General features: G+C 37.4%; 1 protein-coding gene across 1 annotated transcript in view; it reads right to left on the bottom strand.

The window, feature by feature from the left end:
- Window positions 1-25,861, bottom strand: part of SLC9A9 (solute carrier family 9 member A9) — a 218,157-nt gene that overhangs the window by 117,110 nt on the left and 75,186 nt on the right. The window contains exons 7-9 of the mRNA XM_049802899.1: window positions 13,220-13,358; window positions 12,262-12,367; window positions 1,700-1,788 (exon numbers count right to left, since the gene is read on the bottom strand). Coding sequence (XP_049658856.1) covers window positions 1,700-1,788; window positions 12,262-12,367; window positions 13,220-13,358 — 334 coding nt within the window. The remainder of the gene's footprint in view (window positions 1-1,699; window positions 1,789-12,261; window positions 12,368-13,219; window positions 13,359-25,861) is intronic.

Here is a 25,861-nt window from a genome sequence, read left to right on the forward strand (position 1 = left end):
GAGAGAAAGAAGGAGGCAGTGCAGGTCTTGCTGAAACAGCTGCATATGAAAGGGTAATCTTTGGATTAGAAAATAAATTAGAAGAATTCAAATGAATTTAACAACAATTTTTGAACCATATTGTAAGGGAGGCTGAGGATTAAGAGCTTAGGGGGGAAGAGAAAAACAGAATAGAAGGGGTACATAAAACTCATAGCTCTATAGAGAAACACATAATCCCTTTTCTGTGTGTTCAAGGGTAGATTCAGTTTATTTTCACTATTTTGTTTTGCACTGTTGAATGGGAGGGAATAAAAGAGTAAACATAAAGAAAACCAGTATGCATTTAAACCAAATTAGCTGTTAGTTAATTCTGTAGTTGAAAATGTTCATATGTAATTAAAAATACCACGGCTTTTCTTTTTCTCTTTCTCTCTCTGAGATTATGCATCACCAAATCATGCAGATGAATCCCTGAAAAAGCCTTGTATTCAAATCGTAACAGTTATATGCAAGGGTAGTAATGGCATATGCAATTCAGTATTTCTGCAAAATAGAAACAATTCTATAGTAGATATAAACGTTATTCCCTTACAAAACAGTTATCAGAGAAAGGTTCTCTTCTCTGGTGGAATACTTTTCAAAAGCATCAGCCTCTGCTGGTATGAAGAAATGCAATTGAGAAGACTTATCCTGTTCAATAGCTAACACTTTATTCTGGAAGTACTGACCAGAAACTTTTTTGTGATTTAAAATCTGAGAAAGTCTGACAGTTGAACTGATACTGTGGCCAGTATTTTTTCTATCAAACTGTTTTTGATAGAAAATCAGATTTTTGATTAAATTGAGATGTGCAAGAAGCAATGACAGTTCCTACGTAAAATTTCCAATGCCTATAACAGAGGAATTGCTGAAAAAAGTTACCAGCTTGCATCATGAAAATTATAGTCTCAGACCATATATTTCCATTTTGTTCTAGGAGATAGATTTTCTACAACCTGGGGTTCTTGGGACATATGAGTCAACATTAAAAGGGAAGACAACTGTGTTTAAATGACTTCTCACAGGATCTAGGTACTGGCAAGCTAGTCTAAAATTACTCCTTGTGCTGAAAAGTATTTTGAACATTGTAGTGCCATATATCTAGCACTGAGAACAGCCCCAAGTTTTAAAAAATAATTACAATTGTACTAGTCACCTGTTCAAACAAAAAACAGATGAGCAAATTTCTCGTCTAAATTCTAAATAACACCATGGAAAAAATTCACTATCTTTCTAATTATGTCAGATTTATAATGAGGCAGAAATGAATTGATGTCATTGCTCAAGTCTGCGGGCCAGACTGCAGTTCATACAGTCCCTTTGCAAAAATCCACGTGGATCCAATCTCTCAGACCACTTCTCTCTTATTTACCAGAGCTCTTCGATTTCCTTAGCTTTGTAGCATTTTTGTATGGAAGCAAGCGTAAACTGTTATCTCCTTACCCTTCATCTCCTCGACTGCCATTTCAGGTCTCTTGGGAAGAATAGATTCTTCTATTTTTCACTTATCCAGAGAATTGTTACTCTTTTCCTAGTGAAATCTCCAGTCTTCCCCTAACAAAGACGTAAGCCTCTTGCTTTGCATTAATGAAATCCTATCCAGCTATATTCCAGTACCTCTGTCTATTCCTTACACCAGCTGAAGACAAAAAGACAGTTATTTATTTCCATGCCCTACCTGTTTAGTTCTCATTTTGGAATCTGGTGACAGATTGTTGTAGGTATAATGGGCCTGTGTGACTCCACAGAAAAGGACTGCAACAATACCTGAAATTCAAAGAAAAGACAGTTAGATGCTTCTATTTTCTTACTTAGGTTTGTGAAAAGGCTGCAGAAAAAAGGTAATTAGATGGTTAACAGCATTTTACAATGCTTTGTAAACAAACAAACTTTAAGATATATTTTATAAGAGCATCTTTCAAACAAATGAGAATTCTTTTTCTTTGCTAAAAATCATGAAGATTTTGAATCTTCTACCTGGTCTATCGTGCATTTGTAGCATTTCCACTGTTGTGTATTTGGCCAAAAACTGTAGAAATTTTGTTTGAATTAATACATGGTAACATCTGAACATAGTCTGACTGACAGGGAAGACTAGCATAATTGTAATATACGAAGGACTTCAGATTATTTGCAAATTTTGGCAGAGACTGAATAGGAAAGGAAAAAAATATTTTATTACATTTAAATGGTTTGAAAGCGTTTGGTACTGAATGACTGCAACAGGGGAAAGTCATTTCAGCCTGTGCCTGATTGTTAGCTTTATCATAAGCAGTGTGTAACAACGTGCAAGGTGGACAACAAAAGAAAAAAAGTTGATGCTTTGGTAGGTGCAAGCTGCATTGCCCGAAATGACTATGTCAATGACTGTAGCCATGTGGCACTAATTACACTTCCCAGCCTGCGGAAGGTCTAAAGGAGCAGAGCAGCAGGTTTTTCAGGAACAATAATAATAAATTTGTATTATAGTGATATTTCTTTTTTTTTTTTAATACCTCCTCCCTGGCCCTGCTCCTAACTCACTAGAATCATTGAGTAATGTCACTGTAATGCAGCATTATAATTAAAGTAGCTGATAAGATTGTAACTGTGCTTTCCTGTCAGCTCTGGACACAGATAAAGCAGAAGAAACCCACACAGGGAGAAAATGGAAACCCCAAAATAAGCGTCCACTAGTAACCATATGTAAATGCTCATGGAGTAAGAAAGCTCTGTGCTTTTCTTAAACTTGGGGCATTTCTTCATAGATAATTATTTACGCAACAGCTCAGGGCTTGTTCATGTCCATTCTGATCATCGTTCCCCCGAACCCCCCCCCCCCCCCCCCCAAATTTCCTGAAGCATGTGGAACTTGCAAGTTCTGCTCGGTTTCTAGATGCACAGCACATGAGCAGCAACGGGTTTTGCACAAAGCCAGCCTGCAGCGTGATCACTGCATGCCTGTGATCTCTGGGGCTCACATACAGGCAGTCTTCCACCACCCACCCCACAGAGCTTTAGTTCTTGTGCCTTTCAGCCCTTCTACTCCCTGCCTCATGTCTAAGAGCTACAGCATGCCCTAATTAGCATTTTAGTTCTGCTTCCTCATGGGCTGCTCTGCAAATTGCTAGGTAATTTTTAGCTCTTAGGCTCCTCACATGTACTGAAATAACACTGATGAATCCAAGGAAACATATTGAGGCAACAAAGGAAGCAAAAAGATACCTGTCCAGGTTTAGGCAATATCCATCCTTGCAATGTGACTGTGCAGCAGATTTCTAGGCATTTAAACTAGCATGAACTGAAACATATAAACCAGTTCTACTGGAAGCAAAGAGCATGAAGTAGAATTGTGAAAATAATCCCAGTCTGTGCCTTCACTCCTGGGCTTGAAACAGGGTAAGGCTTCCTCCATGTTCTCCAGGATGGTGTCTCTCCTGAATTTACAAAGGCCAGCAAGAAGAGGCTCAGTAAGGGGGCAGAATCTACAGTGCTGCAGGCTTTAGCACAGCAAACCCAATATAAAACAATCTGCTATTTCAAAAGGATTAATAGAAGCAGCTAGGCTTCACACAGTCACAGGAAAAAATGGATGGTAATGTACTGAACTAGTGTCAGGGGAAAGTGCCAGTGCCTCGATAGGTTCTTTAACAGGCTTATCCAAACCTCTAAATGTTCAAATTTTAGCAGCAAGAGGGCCCTGGAGGTAGATGAAATATCCTCCTCCCCTAAAGCACGGTATAGATAAGGAACCATGGCAAAGTAAAAATTTAGACAATGCTGAAACTATTTCAGTTGGGGGAGTGTGTGTGTGTAGGGGGGAACAGTACATTGCCACATAACAATTGAAATAATTATTACCTTACCATGTCTTTCTCAAGTTTCTGACTCTCTCTGGATTGCTAACCATGAAAATATTGTCCAACAAAAAACAACTCTCTTTACTTGCAAGCCCCTCTTGTTTCTGGGAAGAACAGGGCCTGGCATCAAGATGCCTTTGATGGAACAAAAAAGTATGGAGTAATAAATTCTGAGATTAATTGGGCACACAGGATAACTGCCATCAGAAAAAAATGAGAAAGCAAATCTTTTTTTTCCCCACAAACCACCGTGGACATTTTCTTTGCTTCTGGGTTCTCTTTATATTGTAACTTACCTGTACTACTTCTACAGAACACAGTCTCTGTAGCCAAGAGAAATTCCACTGAGCTTTAACTGCTGTGTCTTTGTTTTTTAATATTTATTTTCTTATGTCTGTTTTGATATTTATTTTTTCTAACTACACTAAGACTTTTCTTTACAGTAAATAATGTGGAGAGTAGTGAGATTGTCACTGCCTAAATACAATCCAGGAAGTTCATGTTTTTGTGAGGTCTAATTGTTCTCTTAAATGCGTCTAAGTTGTTTTTCTCAGTAACTGTATTTGATTGTGCAGAACTGATCTGGGGAGTTTAAAAATTCTCAAGGCATTAATAATATGCAATGGGATGCTCAAACAATGACATTTCAGTTAAAATATATAGCCAAGCAGTAACATTGCTACGTATCACTAGCTCCAGGCTCAGTAACAGAAATGGAGATAAGAGTTTCTGAATCACTTTCTTCTACATGAATCATCCTCATGCAAGTGTTGCATTTTTAAAATTGACTATTAAATTCAACTATGATTATAAATTTTTTTTGGACTGCTAAGAAACTGTTAATTATGGGAAGTGAGAGAACTGAGAGAGTGACATGAGGAATAAAATGGCCTAACTCTTATTTTACAATAGGAATAAATGACCTGAACCATGCAATCATGCAAGTGGAGAAACCAGACACCCTGTTTCCAGGGAAGACCGAGGGAATGCAGTGGAATATTTCAATTGCTACAATTGAAGACTTAATGTGTACCAGCCATGCCTCTTGCAATGAATGAATCATTAAAATTCTTGGAGAAAATTGTTTGCAATGCATTTCCATAAAAATGATTACTTAAGAGTAATGACCAATTACATGTTAATGCAACTACAAAGGAAAGAGAAGTACCTAAAGAGGCAAACACAGAACTTCTTAGTTAGAAGGAAATAGCAATCTGGATTTCTTTGTAGGACTATTAAAACTAGATTTTGAAGTTACCTGGATAGCAAAATACTGTAGGAACTGTGTATGGCACGTAAATTAGGTTGTTAAATTTTTGTAGGGTTTCTTTCACAGAGAAACAGGTAAGACCAACTAAGATAATACTGGAATTGTAAACAGAAACTATTTATTGGATACAGGGAGGTAGATAAAGTGAGATGGTCCTTTTACCAGTCCTTAGTGCTCAGTGCTTTAATTTCAGGGTGTTGGGGACTGTTACGGAGGTACTGCCACAGGGACTCAGCTCCCTTTTTCAGTGCTGTTACATTGTTTCATTTTTAAGTGGCAAATTTAGCAATTACTGAGATACTTAGTACTACAATTGCTAAACAAAATGTTAACCTAAAGTAAACAGAGAACGTTTTGAGTTGAAAAGGGTGATCGGTTGTTAAGTGCAATACAGCTCCCTGTGTTTATTAATAAAGTTACTAGGTTTTTTCCCTCAATATAAAGAATGAGAAACCTCACAGTAAAATGTTTATAGACACTAGTAAACTTTCAGCTGCAGCTCAACCTCTTTGAAGAGGTTTTATAGAAATAAAATTCTACCATTTTATTTGATTTTTTTTTCTCCTTGTATAACAGAGAAATAGTGATAGCTTGTTAGCTGTTGATACAATTAGAAAACTTATTCTTACATTAGTTTTGCTGAACACTTATAGTTGAAATTGTTGTTAGGACAAAAGCTAGTAATATCAAAAGATACTATAGGATAAAGGAGTAACATATCTTTAGAAGTATTTTGCTGACAGTGTGAACATTAACATGACTGTGAGCATTAATTTGTAAGCATTGATCTAAAAATAATTCCTATATTGTCACTGAAGGAGAAATTTTTTTTGTTGTTGATCATTTCACAAATAGGCAAAAGGAAATGTAACCTTGCTTTTCAATATCTGATTCTAAGAGAAAAACTGGAAAAAAGTCTGTCTTCGTGGCATGTGCAGTGTGCTTTTAGTGCAAACCTGGAAATGACTAGCCACAATTTAAACTTCAGAATTTGCTAATCTGAGAGAATAAAACTAACATTATGTCTCCAGCTGTTAGGTCTTTTAGTGGTGAAAAAAGGAATTTAGAAAAAAGACCCCAAACCTCTACCTTCTAGGGAAACAAGGGAGTGCATAAAATGTATAACTTCGTTTGGAAAGATCTGTAGGTAAACTGACAGGTTTTCATCCCAACTTTGAAGCATTCCAGAGCTTCAGGGATGCCTCTCTAATGATGCACAACTTACTGCAAATCCCACAGTGAAACAAGCAACGGGAACTGGTCTTTCATCAAAGGTGGTGAAATGTGTAGAAAAGAGAACAATGAGGACTGGGTAATAGCGAAATTATTTAAATCATGTAATGTTTACTTCGGAGTCATATTTATGTCTGAACATCTCCACAGCACATACTGGGCACATCCCAGTGCAGACTGAGTGTATGAGTGGCAAGAAATGAGGCACTGTTTTCTGCATCAAATTGTTGCAGTAATAAGGCTATAAACCCAGTAGCAACCATATCCCTATTCAGTCCATTTTCACTGAAGGTATGAAGTGTGACTAATGATTTTCTTGATATTAAAGCCAAGATTTAAGGCTTCTTTCACCAGACCTGCACCAATGCAGAACCAAATCTGGCGCTTTGTTCATGAGCTTTCATCTCTGGAGTTGTCTGAGGTTGATTTTATGTTGAAGTGACAGAAAGCAACAAAAGACAGAGCTGAGGGAATTTTTTAGGCCCTCATCTGAGGACCAATCATTGGTATTGCACCTGGCTGCTTCAAGTGAGACCTGAGCTTCAGCGTTGTACTTTTGTAATCCCAGATGAATCGCTGAATTCAAATTAGATTGGAACTCCTGTGGTGAGGCATAACAGGTTTTATTCTAGACATGCTAAGACTGCTTACCCTGTTTATCCTGAGCCTATTCACTAGCAATAAGACTCCACTACCCTCATTTTATGCAACTGATCATTGATCTCAGCCTAATGCCACGCTAGAATACGTACTTTTCTCTAAAAACAATCACCTTTCTCTTTCCCCCTTACTGTCTTAAAAGGCTTTACCTACAACAGCACCTAAATAGCCAGACTCAAGTGTGTGCACAGTCTGGTCAAGTGATGCTGTTGAAAGGGCAAATGGGAAAACTGAAACTGCAGAGTGTTGGATCTAGCTCATATGTCACCAAAGCATGTCTAGAGCTTCCTCTAAAGTACAGGATCCACTTGACATTCCCCATCTTAGAATACCACATAAATCATCCAGAGCCATCTCTCAAGTCCTACAGGCAAGTAATGGATTAGTAAGCAAACTATCCTAATTGTCATCTGTCTCTGCACAGCAGTGCAAAAGCCATCTTCTTATCTACTATGGGTCTGCTTTCCTAATTAGACCCAAATGTCATCCTTTCCTCCTAGGAGTAGCAGAACTACAGCTTAAGAGAGTTGAGGTTGTCTTCCTTTTGACCTAAAAGCTAAGCTATCCCTTCTCCCTCCTTACTGGAAGGAGACTGCTTACTTCTCTGTATGACACAACATGGCCCATTACTTATGAAAAAAGGAAAGAAAATCACAAAGTTTAGAATTTAAAGCCTGGAATAACCTCCTTTCATAGAATAATGTCAGCTCAGCGAACTGAAGCCAATCAGATACCAACCCGCATTGTGCTCACAGTGCTCAGAACTGCAGACAGAAATGTTTTGGTAGATCCCTTCTGAGAGTGATACAAGAACTTGGTCACAATATTTTAAAAAAGCAATGAGGTAGATAATGGATCCAAGACAAATTACAGCAAACAGATAGGAACAGTGACAAATGCACTTTGTCAGCAGTACTAAAGCAAATGGAAGTTGGTGATGTTTGTTCTTGCTATGTTCTAAATACAAAGGTAGCAAAAAACTGCCTGAGTGACAGACCAGATCTTTGGACTTGTCCTGAGTACATCAGTCATAATAAGCTGCTTATTTATTTTTTGAGGAAAAGCTTTCTCACTAGCTCTCCTGTGAGCTCCTGAATAAGAAGGCAGGTGTCAGACATATCACAAAATGTTCAGACAAGAATTTCTGAGGGTAAGGAAGCAGCAGTAATTTATTATCACAACCTATTTCCTTTATAATGATCAGAAAACAATAATTTTGGGCTGGGCTCTGAAAAGCAGGAAAAGAACAAAGATGATCCCCTCCAACATTTTTTCCTTCAAGATCTATTGTCTTTCTTAGCTTCATAGCATGTGTCTTTGGCATGTAAAAATCAGAGGTGGTTGGCCGTAATTTTGATGTTTTTCCACTGATAAATTCCATATGACTTTGAAGTATGTGTTAATTGAATACATACGTGCAAATAAATTCACATACATATATTTGAGTGCATTTTTGCAGGTATATTAATCTCTTTTTATCTGAATATCTACTTAGTTCAAATAGTTGTAGATCGAGAGGGTCTAACTGAGGTGAACACTAAATGACCATATACATCAGGGAATCTTTCACAGACTAATGCCTGAGTGATCATTTAAAAAGTAGCAAATTTTGTTAATTATAAAGCAAGAGAACAAGCAGTTAATAAATGTAAGATGTACTTTCCTCATTTATTTTGACAAGTGTTTAAATTATTTATGATTTTTTTTTCATAGCCTACTAGTAAATACTCTGTAATGAAGTTTGAAAATGAAAGCAACTATATCAACACTGACCTTACTATAGCACTCTGTTATTACAACTTTGCTCAGCACTCAGGAATGATATACTTCAGGGCAAATCAGAAAGTGCACAAATTAGATTCTACTGTATATGAATCAATTTATCATGCATATGTCACAGCTTGATGATATAGCTATAAAATTAATAACCATAACATTAATTTATAATTTACAGTTATCAGTATAACAATAATTGTGTAGTCATCCCAGATTTTTATTTTGATTTGCTGGTTTGATCAAATCCATTCTTCAACCAGGGTCAGGCCCATATATTGTGCGTTATGTATCATGGGATATCTTGAGGTAAAGGAATAAAATATTTTACAAAATGTTGACCCATACCACTCTCCATTTACATTTCATTTAAAAAATCTGCAAGCTGAACAAGTGAGTTCTACCAGCTACTATACCTACACAAAAACATTATAGCCCGTTATTTATAAATTAGGACATACTTCAATTTTAGACTATAAAAGGCTCATAGTGATTGAAGAACTAGCGTGGAAAGCATTGTAAGAATAAAATCTTTTGCAATTACATTACTTGATAGCTACAGGGAAATACTGATGTCTATTGTTAATCCTTTGAAGTTCATTTAGAGGGAATGAACAGAGGAAACACAGTAACCAAGGAAAACCAAGATGAATATAAGTGTAAATGTACAATGGATCAAGTTAATTTTTGAAGCAAGTCTACTGAAATCAAAGACTTCAAACCAGGAATTTAGTTCATTGAATGGAGTGGTCCAGCAGTGTCATTGCATGGTTATGATGCTCTCTTAATTCTAATGATTGCTTCTGAGAATAGACACACTTGACTGTAAAACCAGTGGTGTGTGCATTGAGACAGTCAAAGGGCAAAGCAAGTAAGATGGAAAAGACTGGGAGTGAGTATGGATTAAGAGCTGAATGTGTTCTGAAGGATGACGGGCTTATCCCTGGGCTCCCCATGCCTTCTGCAACAGGTGCTTTGTACATAACACGCCCGTGTGGGAGACTGCACGCAGTAACTGCATTTTACACAGATTTCCTTGGCATGGGTATGAGAAATCAGAGCCAACTCTGAAATCTATACCTCCAACAGAACCTGAGTTGGCTGAAAATTTCTTAACCAACCCAGTAACTCTCCTGCAGAACTGGGTGTTTAAAGTCATATTTTGAAAGGAGGGGAGTTGGAGCTATTTCAGATGAGACTGAGAGAAGATGAAAGCAACATCATAAATAGTTAAACCAGACAATTAAAAATATCCACTCTAAAGTATGATGTTAGCACAGTACTAATAAAGTCAATGCATTTACAAAACATAGCTTTGAACTTCTGAAGCTACAAGAAAGGCTCCATGAGTTTTTTCCACTCTAACAGCTTCTGACAAAAGCCTTTCACAGAAACTAAATGATAAAGATTCAACTGATAAAACTTTCAGGATTAAATTTTGCCTCCTCATAGCAGTGTAATTAAAAAATTTCCACCTGAAACTCAGAACACACCCATGAATAAAAGCTAGTGACAGACCTAAAAGGGCTTGATATGTTTTCCTTGGAATTTGTGTGTTGGCAGAGCAATTCTCTTTTACATGCCCGTATCAGTTCCTTTATTTGTAAGAAATAGCTAAATTTCCCAACATTTTTCATCTTTTCCCCTTAAATTGGAACTTTACTTTCTTTCCACTCTCTTTCTCTGGTGCTCTCTCTGTCCATTTAAATTTCCTTACCACGGCTACTGTAAAAACCATCTGTGGTGTTGTCCTGGTTTCAGCTGGGATAGAGTTAACTGTCTTCCTAGTAGCTGGTACAGTGCTATGTTTTGAGTTCAGCATGCGAAGAATGTTGATAACACTGATGTTTTCAGTTGTTGCTCAGTAGTGTTTAGACTATAGTCAAGGATTTTTCAGCTTCTCATGGCCAGCCAGGGCACAAGAAGTTGGCACAGGACACAACAAAGGCACCTGACCCAAACTGGCCAACGGTGTATTCCATACCATGGGACGTCCCATCTAGTTTAGGAACTGGGAAGGGGGGGGGGGGGGGGCAGGGAAACGCTGCTCGGGGACTGGCGGGGTGTCGGTCAGTGGGTGGTGAGCTATTGCCCTGTGCATCATTTGTACATTCCAATCCTTTTATTACTACTGTTGTCATTTTATTAGTGTTATCATTATCATTATAATTTCTTCTTTTCTGCTCTATTAAATCGTTCTTATCTCAACCCAGAAGTTTTACCTTTTTTCCCGAGTTCCTCCCCCATCCCACTGGATGGGGGAAGTGAGTGAGCGGCTGCGTGGTACTTAGTTGCTGGCTGGAGTTAAACCACGACAGTTGTTCAATAATTCTTTTACTTCAGATATTTTTTATATATATATATGAAATCAGTACCTCCAGTAGGAGGTAAGTGATTAACTATCATCCTTCTTTGCTTCCATTTTTATGTAGTAATCATGTCACAGATTTAAGAGCTGTTAAGACACAAAATGGACTTTTATTCCAGCTGGTATCTGATTTTCCCCATGTGATGGAATACCACCCTTTTGTTCCATTCATGCGCCCCTCATTCATTGGCCTGAAGATTTTGTCAGTAAGCAGGATGCAAAATTGTATATTTAATAAGCAAAGATGCCAGAAGATGCAAGTGTTAATACCCATTTGGAAATAGTTTCATTGTGTGGCTATTATTAAAAAAGTAACATGCTGGCTCCACAGAAGTCAGTAAAAATATAACTGTTGACTTCAAAAGGCTTTTTACAATTACACACTCTACAATAGATTGCTGTCTAGGTAAACTATCCATTTACAGTTTTTGCCTAAACTTCTGTGGACAATTTGATGCAGTCCCTGGGTATGTACTTGATTGTGATTGTACAATTTCTTTCTCAGGGTTAACTAAAACCCAATCAGATCACACGTCTTTCCATCTGTCACTGGGACATGACTGTACCTCTCCTGTTGCAAAAGGTGTTTATGTAGGTGCACTGAACAAGATGCAATTTTTTTTTTTTTTAAATCCAGGGGTGTCTGCAACCCACTGGCAATGCTGAAGATGGACCCTGTCCTCTGTTTAGTCATTGATAGTTGGGAAAAAGGAGGTGGGACCAGGACATGCAGTGCATGCAGAGGAGCACAGTCTCTGACAGTCACATGGTTCTATATGTTTGCTTTCTTGTACTTACCGTCATCTTTGGTCCTATAGCTGGGCAGTAAATAGTGGGATTAATAGTGGGACTAATAGGGATGGGACAATATAGGGAACGTGAGGAAGACTGAGGACATTAGCCTAATAATAAGTCTTTGTCTGGAAGAACTATTTGGTGTCTCTACAGATTTGTTCTTAAAGATGAAACCGTCTCCAATATAGCAACTGACTTTTAGAAGCTTTATATATGATGTTATGCCCAAAATAAACACACCATTTTCCCATACTAGGGGCATGCTATAAAACTGCTTTTATTCAATAAAATGTGACACATACCTGTAAGACCAGCGGCTTCTGCTGATAAGAAGGCACTCCAGGACAGGAGAAAAAACAGACCTGTCTCCAACATTGGAAACTCACACAGCTTTGTAAATTTTGTCAAGTGCTAGAAGATTACTAAGGAAAAATAAAAGTCACCTATTTTGTAAGCTAAAATTGCCCCCAGCCTAATAAAGGATGAAAGCAAGCAAGCTCCCCCACCATACTCATCTATACAAGTTGAATTCAGGAAAAACTGCACAGCTTCTAAATTATCTCAAACAAGGAGGAAAATCCAGCACAGGTTTTAAACAGATGAATTCTACAAGTCGGCTATTTCAGGTACTTTTGTGGTTTTTGAACTAATGCGTAATTGGCTGCATTTGATATTCTTTGCCCAGAAAAAGGGAAAAGAAAGTAATTTTGTCCAGTTTTGTAAACAAACTGGCATTTGTTTACATTTGCATCAATGCAAGAAAGATGAAAATTGCTGCTCTTTCTATAATTGTATTTTACATGAAAAACTGTAAAACACAAGAAAAAATGGAAGGCAACAGATACGCCTTCTGTTTCTAGTTTAGGTAAACTGACTGACTTGATTTGTAGTTGCGTTTCCCTTGTTATTTTTATATAATTACTGCTAGTCTGTAGTTCATAAATAAGTTGCTGTAGTTCATAAATTCATGTTTTAACCTCAAAATACTTCAAAACACTTTCCTAAAAATGTAATTATTTACAAATAGTAAAATAAAGATTAGAGTCTTGCCTAATGTTACAAAGAAATCTGCATATGAAGTTCTTTGTGGATTCTGACACGTGACATTTCCTGTCAATTTATGACTTAACTGTTCGTTTGCAAAGTCCTGAATCAACAGTGAAAATGTTCAGATTCAAACTAAAGATGGTCAGTCTCAGATATCAGACATTTTTCCAACATATATAGATTTTCTCTCTGAAAACAAACCATAAAGGATATTAAAGCTGTGACAACAGCATAAGATGATCCCATGGCAAATGATCCAGCAAAGATCCCCAGGAAGTTTCCCACTGACTGGAAGAAAGCAGCAGCATCAAACACATTAGGATTCTCCTTAGGACTGTAAATGGATATAGAGCTGAAAAGAAAACAAAAGATGGAGGAGAGGGAGAGAAAAAGGAATAATGAATTCAATCACATTGTTATGATTTTTGAATCGATAATTGAAAATGGACATTTTTAGGGACCCAAAATGCAAAACAAGGCTTCTCTGAGCTGATAGCAGATGGAAGAGCAAAGCAGATGGAGACTGGGGGGGGGGACGGTTTATTTTCAAGGTATCACACTGGAAATCAATAGTCTACTGCCAGTCAGTAAACATTTTTATACAAGAAGTGCCATAAAGAATATCGTTTCCAGGCCAACTAAACATTAAAAGGTGGTAGATGTATAAGAAAACTGCAGGGAAGATAGATAACTTTGAATTATTTATTGGCCATATGTCTTCAGAGCAGTTATATATTCACAAATATTCTTGATAAAAAGTGCAGCTTTATGGCTGAGGCTCAAATGGGTGACAAAAATCACAGTAGGTACCATATCTGCAGCAGCAATCTTGTCATAAACCACCTAGTAGTTCCCTTCTTGGTGTAACCCTTCATAAATAGAGCTGAAACCATATCAAGAGCTCAATAGGAAACCTTGTAGACAGAATGAACATTGTCCCACAGAAGGAAACTGCTGCAGTTGGCAAAGGTCATTTCCTGTATCCAACCCCTGAGTACAGCCATTGAGAGTATTTTTGAATGGGAAATGCCACCACCAAAGGCAAGGCTGTGCACTAAAGCATTTTTGAGAGTTTCAGGGTTGTTATTTGCTACTAGTCAGTTATTGCCCAGGACACTCCTAACACCAAGTATGTATGCCTTTTTTCTTGTTGAAACATTACATTTAACAGATACAAAATAGCTCTAAGCCTCCCAAACTAATTAAGCAACATTTTAGATCTTTGTGGTTCTGTTGCTTGCAGTACTGTAGGTCTTTTATGTTCATTGTCATAGAAAATGTACTGAGCTTGGCACTGGATTCCAGAAAGCAGCTTGGATTGCTGGAAAATGATTGGTATTTTAAGCATTAAAAATTTAGAATTTTTAAAATGTTTTGAATATTTTAAGCTCTTGCATATTAAGAATGTGATCCCTGCAGTCTGATGTCTTCCATCTGGAGATGAGGCTTAGAGGTGAAGCTCTGTATGGAGGATTTTCTAAACAGTTGCATTCATTTAGGAATCTCCAAATAACATCAAGATGTGTGAAAACAGATTTCATGCTTTCAGTCTGTAAAAAAAGCACAAGGATTCTAAAGGCGTATGGTGGGGCATCACTAAATACGAGTGGTGAATACTTACCCGCTACAACAGAAATTACTAAGCACCAAAATCTGTTATCTCCAGTTAGGCTGATTAGCACCACTACAAAACTAGCGAGATTACTTGTAGTGGAAAGTGCTATTAATATAAGTACACAAAATATTGTTCCCAGAGGAAATGCTAATTGACAACATGTTGCTATCTAAATTTTCAGTCTTCTTTCAACTGTGACTCTTGTTAGACACAGGGGTCAGTTATAATTCTTTGCTTTTCTTGCCTTCAGATGATTCTTGAAACATTTGTCATCTCTGGCCTACTCAAAATGTATTGTTTTAGACTGCATATGAAACAGAGAACTATGTTAAGCCATAGATACGTTCTCTAAACTGACGGAATAGTTCTATCAAAGGAAATCCTACCAGCTATGATACCGTACGTTTACAGTCTAATTTACTAAGTGTATTTTGTATACTTAGGGAGGGCTTTGGTTTAGTTATTTAAAGTTGAAGCTATTTGGTAGTGTAACCGGAACTGTTAGATCTAAAACTTTTAGGTGTGTCCTGACAGCAAAGCAGCCTTTTGGTTCTCTGATATTTGCCCCAAATAAGTATACACAGACTGCAGCTGCTGTTCTGTGTTGCTTACTGAATTATAAATCAGGAAATGATCTTTTGTGCCACTGGTGCTGCCGCAAGCATTGAGTGGTGAATTCAGAGTGGTCAGCCTGACTACACCCTAAAATCAAGGAATACTGTTCTATTATATTGATAGGCTCTGCCCACAGAAGGGGTGCTCAGTAATAAAAAGTAAAACAAAACAATCTTGACGTGGAGTGAAAGTTTAGTAGTTAAATGTAAGCTATAGCCATTAACTGACTTTTTATTAAGTATGTTAACCTTAAGGCAAGAAAAGTTGACTTTGTTAAGACCAGTTAGGATTTCAGTTTGCCCTCCAATTTACCAACAGCTTTTGGGTATGGAGAAAACTAGGAGAAACCATCCTATTCTTAATGTAGTTATTTCAGGAACAAATATGGAGTGACTCATTCTCACTGGGAAATTTTTCTACTCAATATGCCCCCCAAGCCCCATGATTTTTTAAAAGCACCATAAGACAACATATGCTCATTATGCTAACTGTGGTTCCTGGTCTAAATCTTTCCAGAACTCAGGTTTCCCTGCAGCTCAAAGAGTATTTAGTTCTATTTTTCATTTTGCGTTATTCTGTACTAGAGCTATGATTTCTTTTTCTGAATACATTTCTTCTTTAACACTAACTTTTAACCCTTTCAAGGATCTAAAATACATACTAATTTACCCAGTAATTTTTCTATATAAGCTCTATTTCAACAGAACAGGATTTTATCCTGTTTATTCCAGTACTTCCTGCCAAGCCAATTATTTGACCTAAAAACAAAATTGCAAAGTTTAACTCTGGAGAGAACCATAATTAAACTTACAGTGCCTCTACTCTCCCTTTTCCTCAGAGAGCAATTCAAGAAACATTTTGGCATGACTTGCCATTTCTGCTATCTGCTATCTGCTCTCTGTGCCTGATACAAAAGGGGTTGATCACAGTTCATTAGCAAGCAGTGTGTGGGAGTTTGATGCTAAATTTGAAACTGTTTTAGTTTTTAAATATTAGAGGCTTTCTAATTGTTGAACTAGTATATGGAAAAAAAAAGTGTTTATTTCTGTAAATTTTTATCAGAGGGGGATTAATCAAATCCTGAAAATAAATGCAGTAGAAAACTGTTTTCAGAGATTGATAAATGAACAGAACTAATGGCAAAGATATGTTTTATCTGCCATCCATAATGAGATAGGGTGGAGGGATAGGAAATATGAGATTTTCGTTGGGTCCTCACTGAATGCTTGAAAGACATATCTCACAGACACCTGCCCCTGTGCCTACTATCTATCCATATGTAAGTCTGGTAACCTCTGCCTCTCCTTCAGGTTGAAGTTAGGAATAATAGCTTCCTTGCTGGTTCTTATAAGGATTAGCCAGCACTTTCTATATCAGAAAACTATTAAACTGATCCTTTTTTCTTTCCAATTCTGTGTTTCCTTGACCAAATAACAATGGACAGACTAAAGTGCTTTCACAGCTTTCAAAAAGGAAATACAGGCAATATTTACTTATACAATAAATTGCAAGTTAGGAAGGTAGCTTTTGCTTGAAACTGAAAGAAGGATTAACAGTTTGTGCCAGTAGTACCATGCTGATCATTCTGCTTCTTCCCTCCTCTCATCTGTTAAGATCATTTCAGGATGAAAGCTCAGTGTGATGAAGAATGTTTCTTTCTATGGACTTACATACGGATATAATTCTAAAGGTCTCCATGACAAGCAGAAGTACTATTGGAATAGAAAGTGTGCTGTCATGTTTCCAGTTACATCTTGATTACTTTTTATAACTTGAGTTATTCTCAAGGAAAATCTCATTTATTCATAAGATCCTTTTCTTCCTGTAAGTTTTCCCAGCCTGTGAATACAGCACAATGCATTTTCCTTTTAAAAAAAATTGAAAGCATTTAGGATTAGAGCAAAGATTTTTCAGTAAGTCATGGAAGTTTTTTGAGGAAAAATCTGTAGGTGAAGCTAAATCTTGTGTCCTACCTTTTGTTCCTATCAAGGCCTGACGTGCCTAGGGCTAGTGTGGCAGCATCAAATAGAGAGATGTTAATCAGTTGTAATTAGTGGAACAACACAAAGATTCTTGGTTTTAATATAAGCCAAAGTGATGCAACACATGTATCAGATGAATGTTAGAAAAAGGCAATATGCTGAAGAAAATACACTCAAGCATCAGAAGGAAAATGTGTGCAAACAGCAGAAAATTTCTAATAGAATGATATGGGATCAGTGATTAGAAATAACCAGTAAACAAACTGTTTTATTCCTTTCTTCCTTCTTCTGTCTATTTGACTGATATGAAAACAAACAGCTTATTATCTTTGGAGAGGAAGATTTCTTTCCACTTGGTAAGTCAAAGGGTTTCCTCTTGCCCAGTGGCCCCACTCCTATTTGCCACCCTATCATGCACCAAATAATACTGCACAGAGGAGAATCAGGAACAGTCTAAAGAAAAAAAATCATACCTGAAAATACAGGAAGGTCAGATATTCCTTAACATACCTTCATTGAATGAAGTGGGATCTCCCTCAGGTGCTAAATAATTATAGAACTACATGAGGATTTCATCAGCTGCTAATTAAGAAAAATAAAACAGGGCAGGAAAAAAAAAATATTCTAGAGTTCAAGGTTATTTTTTCCTGACATTATGCTAATACAGAAAAAGGTAGGTCACTATACTATGCTAGAAAACTTGGAGCTTTCAGAGAAGTGTATTGAACTGAGTAATTTCTGTTCCCACACAACTTTTTAACTATATAGTTTTCCTGAAAGTGTTGGAAGAAAGCCAAAAAGACAGAACTGTAATTTTCCCAAAATATAAGTGTTTGAACTAGAAGCTAGATGTGAAAGCTCATGCATAGCATCAGACACATACACCTTCTCTTGGCAAGTTTTAGGTTGGCAAAGCCTTCCAGTCTTCCTCATAAAATAGCTCCTTACACAGCAATAGTAAGTAGATGAACTATAAAAATGAAAATAAATGAGATAAGATTGGGATGTGAGTATGCTAAGCCAATAAAAGCACATATGAATTAGAGAAGGTTTGCAGACAATTAAGGTAGACTGAAAAAGAGACATACCAGTGCAGGAAGGCTTTAGGACTTGCAAAAGCAGCCAATTGTAACAGTAGTTTGAGGCAAATATATAGAGATCCTCTAGATGAAAATTTCCAACAACAAACAAACTTATTGTATTTTTCAGATGTGTTTAAAACAGTGATCAGTAAGCAACACAAATGCACAGAAGGTGCATAAAAAGAACATGGATGAGTCTTCTGTACATCCTGTTGTGTAAAGAAATCTGTCTCCCTATAATTTATTCCTGATATTTGCAAATATTTAGAGAATTAAGGCTCGAGAAACATGCATTTCACAGAAATATACATATTAAGCTTTCTATTTATATGTGTACAAGAACTGCAAAAAAAAGTTACTGGTGGCTGAGTTACTGCTCAAGTGGCTAGCATTTGAACCTTCATTTTTCTGGATAGCCAAAACTTTATTCTCCTTGGCAATACATCACATCATCGTTTTTATTCCACTCGCAACCTGGTTTCAGCACACTGTGAGCAGTGCTATCGGTTCTAATTCTAGAAAAAAGGTCTAGCAGTTATTTCAGAAACTATCTTCTAGCTGGGATTACACTCTGTTCCTTTTTCTCTGTATCATGGCATATTTGCTTCCTCTCTTTTCTGTCCTTACTTTTGTTCCCTTCTAGGCTTTTCCAGACTTTATAAACTATTATTGGACATTTTATTTTGATTACTTTAAACCAGACTAACACTTACTGTTGTCATATATAAGGCTTTTACTGTTTATGGAAAACTTTCTCAAAATGGATTTATTATCAGTTCCAAAGGGGCTAGCTGATGGCAGATGTCAAAGCACCAGCCATGCTGGAAAGGTAAAGCTGTCACAGACTTTATGGAAAATGTAAGTTTTCCCATTTATGAGGAACAGCAACATCTGCACAAAAATAAAAAAAGGAAATCAGGCTCTCTGCTAGATTTTCACTTAACATAAAGTATCATAGGATAGTTCTACTGATAGGCTCCTTTTTAGGTGACACAAAGCATTCTCAGACCTGATGTAACTGGATAGCTTACTGTGTTTGTCAGCAGTATTACAAAGCAGCTTCAGAATTTGAGTGACTCTGTCCCTTAACTTGGGCGGTCAGAAATCAGTTTAGCTCATCAGGAATCATTTTTGGCAGATACTGATAAATATTTTCTACACTGGTAACTATTTCTGTTTTATTCTGTGATCAGGCCTGAGCTGACACACAGCAGCAGCTTGCAGTGCAGTCAGAGAAAATGAGTAGTTTGTGTTGTTCCAGGTAGACTTTCTCTAATGCAGATCTTAGTTCCCATCTACCCTCAGACATTGAGGACTGCAGAAAATTTGTCATTCTCCCTCCTTCTCTGGCTCCCTAGCCATTATCCTTAGGAAGCCTGCTCTAGCTCCTTAGGGAGCCTTGGAAACCATCTCTTTATCATGGTGATCCTATTCTTACCCTGCAAATTCCACCACCTTTGCCTTAAAAGGACCTGGTAGCTCACCCACCTCGATGGGGCTAAACCCAATATCCTGGTGCCCAGGAAAAACCTCTGCCGGCTCCTCCTGACAGGGGTGCTAGGAGGTGCTGGGAACACCCCCTCCTTCTGGTCCTGATTAGAACTCGGTCACTACAGACCTGTAGTCACTACAGACATGTAGAAAGGAGATGTGAGATGATAGTTTTGATGATGAATAATGACCTAATGGGCCTGCAGGCTGAACAAATTCAAGTCTAAAGTCATATCTGATCTGGTGTGAAGCTTCTCTACCCCTATGCATCTGAGAAATGGTATGTGCTACCCTAATGTATCTCTGTACAAGTATCTTAACTTTTCATTACCTCGTTCTAGGCAAATACTACCCTATTTTTATCTTTGACAGAAAGAAATCCTGATGAACAGCAACCTGCACTTAAAATTCTTTGTAAATGTTTGCATTTATCTGAGGCTTGGTATAGGAATGTTTCATTCTTAAATGACTGCTATTGCTTCTGAATGTCTTATTTTCCTAAATCTATTTGAAAGTATCACAGTCATTTTCTAGTAACAACCCATTTCCAAAAAGACTGTCTCATATCTTTGAGAGGAATGAAGCACATCAGCAGAAAAAAAATGGCTGATAGTGGGTCATCTATGACAGCATTTGCTGCATTCTGTTATGCTATTACCAGTGTCTGACTGTCCTTACTTACGAGCTGATCGTATCAAAAGGCACATAATTTACAGATTTCTGTGCCTGCAGCTATGATGCTTTCTCATTTGGATATCAGAAGTGTAATCCAACTCAGTGTTTAATTTCCATTCTTTTCAAACATTGCATAAAGAGAAATGGTCTGTGTATCTAGAACAGCTTGAAGTCTGTCCTCCCAGTTAGGGAGCTCTTAGTGGTTTCATCAACTGTGAAGATGGATACAGAGCAAAGGAAGTAGAAACAAAGAGTCAACCACCAAGGAACAGATATCTGTCTGTCTGTCTGTCTATCTACCTAAATTATTATTGTATTAACATGAAGAGCTGGATTTCTCCTCTGCCTTGCATCTCTCTGTAATCACTTATGCCTATACAAACCAGAACTTATAAATTAGAACAGTACTGTAAAAAATATGCAGTTTTTCTGCGTAGAAAACATGATTGTAAAAGTTACAAACCAGTGATGTATCAAACCACTAACCCTCTGAATTAACAAGAAACAATGAACAAGGGAAATTTCTCCAGTCAGTATCTGGAGGAAAAAAGAAATAAATTCCTGTATGTTGTTTGAACCAAATCTGCTGCATCATGCTAATTAAACAACCCAGGCAGACCATACCCAGTGAATAATAGTACCTCATACTTTGTGAAGGGATCTTTGGGCACCCAAGAAGTGCAATAATCCCCAAGATACATTTCAGCTAAAACTCTTTTCTGAACAAAAAGAAAATGGTAGAAACCAAATAGAGAACCTAAAATTTAAAGATATGTATTGTGCCATTAAGGGAATTAGATGTTCTGTATGTGTTAACACTATTACTAACGTTTATCTATGAGCCTGAACTATCTTTTTGTCTCCCTACTCCTGATACTTGAGTTGAGAGCTATCATCCACTCCCAGCTCTCACACTTCTAGACCCAACCATCTGAACTTGCAAAATGATCTAATGATTTGTATTTCTCTAATAATAAAATAGTGTAGCACTTACTTTCTTCATATATAGCCACATCTTTACCTCCTATCATCTTCGCGTTATTTTTGTTCATTATAGCATTCCTGACCTTTGTATTAACCTTAAATTTCTTGCCTTTGAGACAGTAGCCTCCAAACTTACTCAGAGCAGAGCTGATAAATATTTATCAGAAACATTTACACAACCTTCCATTTATGTGACAGTTCTTACCATTCAGTCCAGGGTGACGAGACCCTGAAATAAGGATTTTCAGTGAAAATGATACATCTCCTTTAAAAGACAAAACTTGAATTAATGTGTAATTGCAAGTGCTCTATGAATGTAGGGGAAAGGGTTTAATGCGCTCTTGGAGGCCTAATTCCATCCACAGCTCAGGTTTATTTGTACAAAAGTGGCAAATGTTGATACTACGGGACTTAATTTACTCTATGCACACAGAGTGCAAAGAATAAAACATCAGAGCACCCTAACAAGATGCTGACTGAAGTGTCCATAAGATGTAGGGAAGGTGATTGCTGGAAGGATGAGTGGTCTTAATTAAACCCCCCTTTCATACTAGAATTGTTGGGATAACTCCAGGATGAGATAATGAAGCCTTTCAACTACCCTGGTCTTTTACAGTGACTGCACTCTTGCAAATAACTGTGACATTTATCTATGTCAATTGAATTCTACCTCCCTGTTGATAAAACGATGTAGCCTGATGGTTGCCTGCACCGAGCGATACATGTTAGAACACTGCAGCAGATTACCACTAAATGACTATGATTTACTGTCATTCTGCTTGAGTGCTCTAGATGAGAAACTGCCTCAAACTACCATTACAATGATGAGTATTTGAAGTAACTCCACTGATTCAACACAGTTGTTCCAGATTTACACTAGTGTTACAAAAAAAGTAGAATATGACACAAGCACTTTAAGGAACATTTCAGGGAGCTTGGTTAGCTATGAAAAATCCTTTGCCCTTATCGGCAACTACTAGAGATTCAGCAGAAACAGTTTGCACTAAACCTTTATTGAACCGTAATTTTCTTAGAAACTCACAGTCCATGATTTTGCTCAGGAAAAGCTTAAGACTGAAATAACAGAAAATAATGTATACTTTATGCCAGACAGTACTCCCTTCATTCAGGGTTTGACTCATCATCATAACATTGTAGCAGAACTCACTAGACCTGTCTGCTGTGTGAAATACTGAGGGATGAATAGCAGCCTTCCATTTGTAATAATAGGTAGTCTTTATGCTTCACAAATGCATAGTCCTACTCACATCCTCGAGAGTTAGACAGTTCAACAGTACTACAGTACACTACAATCTTCTCTGAAATCCCCTCAAATGAACCTTAACAAAGGGGTGGAGGGGCAATATTAGATTGCTTAGTTGATCAATGAAAGAACATATACAGTAGGTTCTTATTTAATATTCAAAGAGGTTTTCTCTTCTGTGCCCTCTGCTTATGAAGATCGCGAGACTGATGTGTTCAAGAGTGGTGTGTCCAATTTCTGTTCACAGACGGCATTCCAAATTCACAGGAGGCCTGTCTGTAGACAGCTCAATACTCCCAGAGACAGCACGAGGAAGCTCTAATTGCCCAGTTCTCCTCATCTTGATGAAGACAAATAGCTTGTTCTTTCACTGCTTCTCTCCTCTTTGTCAGTAAAACAGGAGCAAACCCCATTCTTACTACTGTTCTGTCAAGCCTCAACTGTTCCATGTAACTGCCCTGTTTTAAGTGTAACAGAGGATGTAAATCTTACCTATGAATGTCGACGAGGAAAGGCAGAGTTGGGAACATGCTACTGGTGATATGCTACAAAGAATTTAAAGCATTAAGCGAGGGAGCAGGAAAAACTGAAAAGAAACTTCAGTTCTTCAGTTCAGATTTCTACCAGATCTCAGTCTCTTAAAAATATATGAACCACATGCTTTCATAAATTTTTTTCAGGCACAACAGAAATAGTTCAGTTTTTCTACTGTTTTTCCTCTATGTTACCTCCCTGAAATAAACTGTCCATGACACAGAAGTAATTTAAGAAGATGGACTAAATGATAATCTTTGTTCAGAACAACCTAGAGTTTAGGAAGGAGTCAATGAAGTATGGGTACTCTTTTTTAAGAGATCTGTAAGCTACTGTTTGTGTTTAAAATATTATATCCTAGACAGAGCTAAGTCTGCTGCTAGAGGATGCAGGTAGTCACTAGAGCAGATGGATAGTCTATTGCCAGTACTAAAGTGCTGTGCTAAATTTCTGGCCTATCAACAACCTTGGGCTTTTTCACTTCCAGAATGTTTTCTGTAAGAGATTAAGAAAGGAGCCCCCAGTCTCCCTTCACACAACTTCACCATCTTTAGGAACTTGTGAACAGAGCAGTATGCTGAAGGGCCTGATGCTGAATGCCATTGATGAAGATAAACTACATTAAATCCCACAAAAATTAGAGTGAAAGGAGTCTGAAAGTCTGTCTAAAGTTTTTTTTCTGTTTCAGTGTTCTTCCTCACTCATACCTAAGACTCTCTAATGTGTAATAAATAGGAAGAAATGTGATCCTTGGTATGTGTCCACAACATGGTATGTGGTCCCTGTACAGCCTGTCCTTGCAAAACATTTTATCATAGTCGGAAGGGGTTTGAATAGGAAAATAGTTTTACATTTCATGTACATTTTCAACATTATCTTCTACCTACATTCCTGTGGAGATTGAAAAAAAAAAGTTTAATGCTCTGAGAAATATTGGAAACAAATGCAAACAAAATGGGCCACATGATTTCTAATGTACCTGGACCATACATAGGATGACCCTACCTCAAACCTGACTTAGAGCAACATGACCTTGCGGTCAGTGAAGAACTTCCCTGTTTAGCCACATTTTAATAGGGAAAATCATACACTATTATCTCAGGTAACATAGTATGTTGCAAGTGATATGAAGCAAAATCTTAAGGGAAGGATAGTTCATTTTGAACTATTTTGCATTAACATTGGAAACTCCCTATGAATTTTTCCTTTGCATTAGACATTAACACTTTTCAAGGACAGGTCACATCTTCTGCCCCCCCCCCCCCCCCCCCCCCCCCCCCCAGTGAAGACACACCCCGTGTACTCAGTTTGCTGTCTCTGTGCTTCAGTTAAGAACATAGGGAATGAGATTTTCAAATCTTGGTACCCCTATCAATTTTTTTTTTTTTTTTTCATGTGCCCACCAAACAGATAATTTTGGCTTCTTGCTAATCTGGATTTGAGATGAGTCAGTAATCTAAAGAAGAAAATCTTTTTAATCTCCTGATCTGTTCAATGCCACCTACATTTCATTATTGAAAATATTTTCTATATTTTTCTTATAAAAAAAGGAAAGGCTAGGGAAAAATGACAGGCTTTTTCTGAATGAAATACTATTCCTGATAACAAAGCTTCTCTCACAAATATTAGTTCCACTTCTATTGCTTTATAATAAATGGTTGCAGCTGTTGCCATGGCAATTTTCATTTTTAAAAATGTATCCAAGTGAAGACAAGAAATGCAGCTGTTATCATGAGAAAGTCTAAAATAAATCCAGATGTGAATTGTATGCTCTAGTGTTGGCAGTAATAATGTCAGAAACAAAACATGTCACATGTTTTGTCTTCTTGATATACTGGAGCTGAGGATGGGGATTTAGGGATATTCTGAATTGTAGGTCTCTGGTCTCTGTTCCTGATCCAAATATAGCAAATGAACAGAATGATATTTCACCTTAGGGAAAGGCACTTCACTTGCTAGAAAAGTTGGTCAGTCTTGCATAGAGAACAGCAGTAATATTCCTGTAAGAGCAAGGTAGGCCTGAAGCTCTCCTCATTTACCTTTCTGAGAGTATGCTAACATTTTGGTTTTTACAGCTTATAAAAAGAAAAATCCAAGCCATGGTAGAAATTTTAAAATTGCAGTCTTACCTATTGCTTGTTGCCTTATCACTCTGTAGCCTGAAGTTCTTTAAAATCACTCCTATACCTTTAATGTTAGACACAGAACATTAAAACAAAATTACTGGGCAGCGCTCTACAAAGACAGTGTAATTCAACAAATCCCAACACATGTACTAATAGTCATCTGCTGGAAAAATGCACTGTTGGGAAGGTATAGTCCATTTAAGTCACTTTAGAGAAAAACCTATTTAAAGAAAGAATTTCTGAGAAGGTGACAGAGGAATAGCTCTGGACTTACTTCAAAGTGAAAAAAAAAGACTTTGGAGTTATATTTCTAGCAAACGCTGGCTGAAAAGCAATTGCCCAAAGCATGAACAAGAAAGGTATTTAGAGACAGACTGTGTAGTCTGACAGAATATAGGACTTGGGCAGGATGGCAGGTGGGTTGAAAGATGGCTTTGCATCATCTTGTACCTTTTCTTCTTGCCTAGGAGCTGCAAAAGACTACTTT

The sequence above is a fragment of the Accipiter gentilis genome, chromosome 6, assembly GCF_929443795.1.
Source record: "Accipiter gentilis chromosome 6, bAccGen1.1, whole genome shotgun sequence".
NCBI classification, from domain to species: domain Eukaryota; kingdom Metazoa; phylum Chordata; class Aves; order Accipitriformes; family Accipitridae; genus Astur; species Astur gentilis.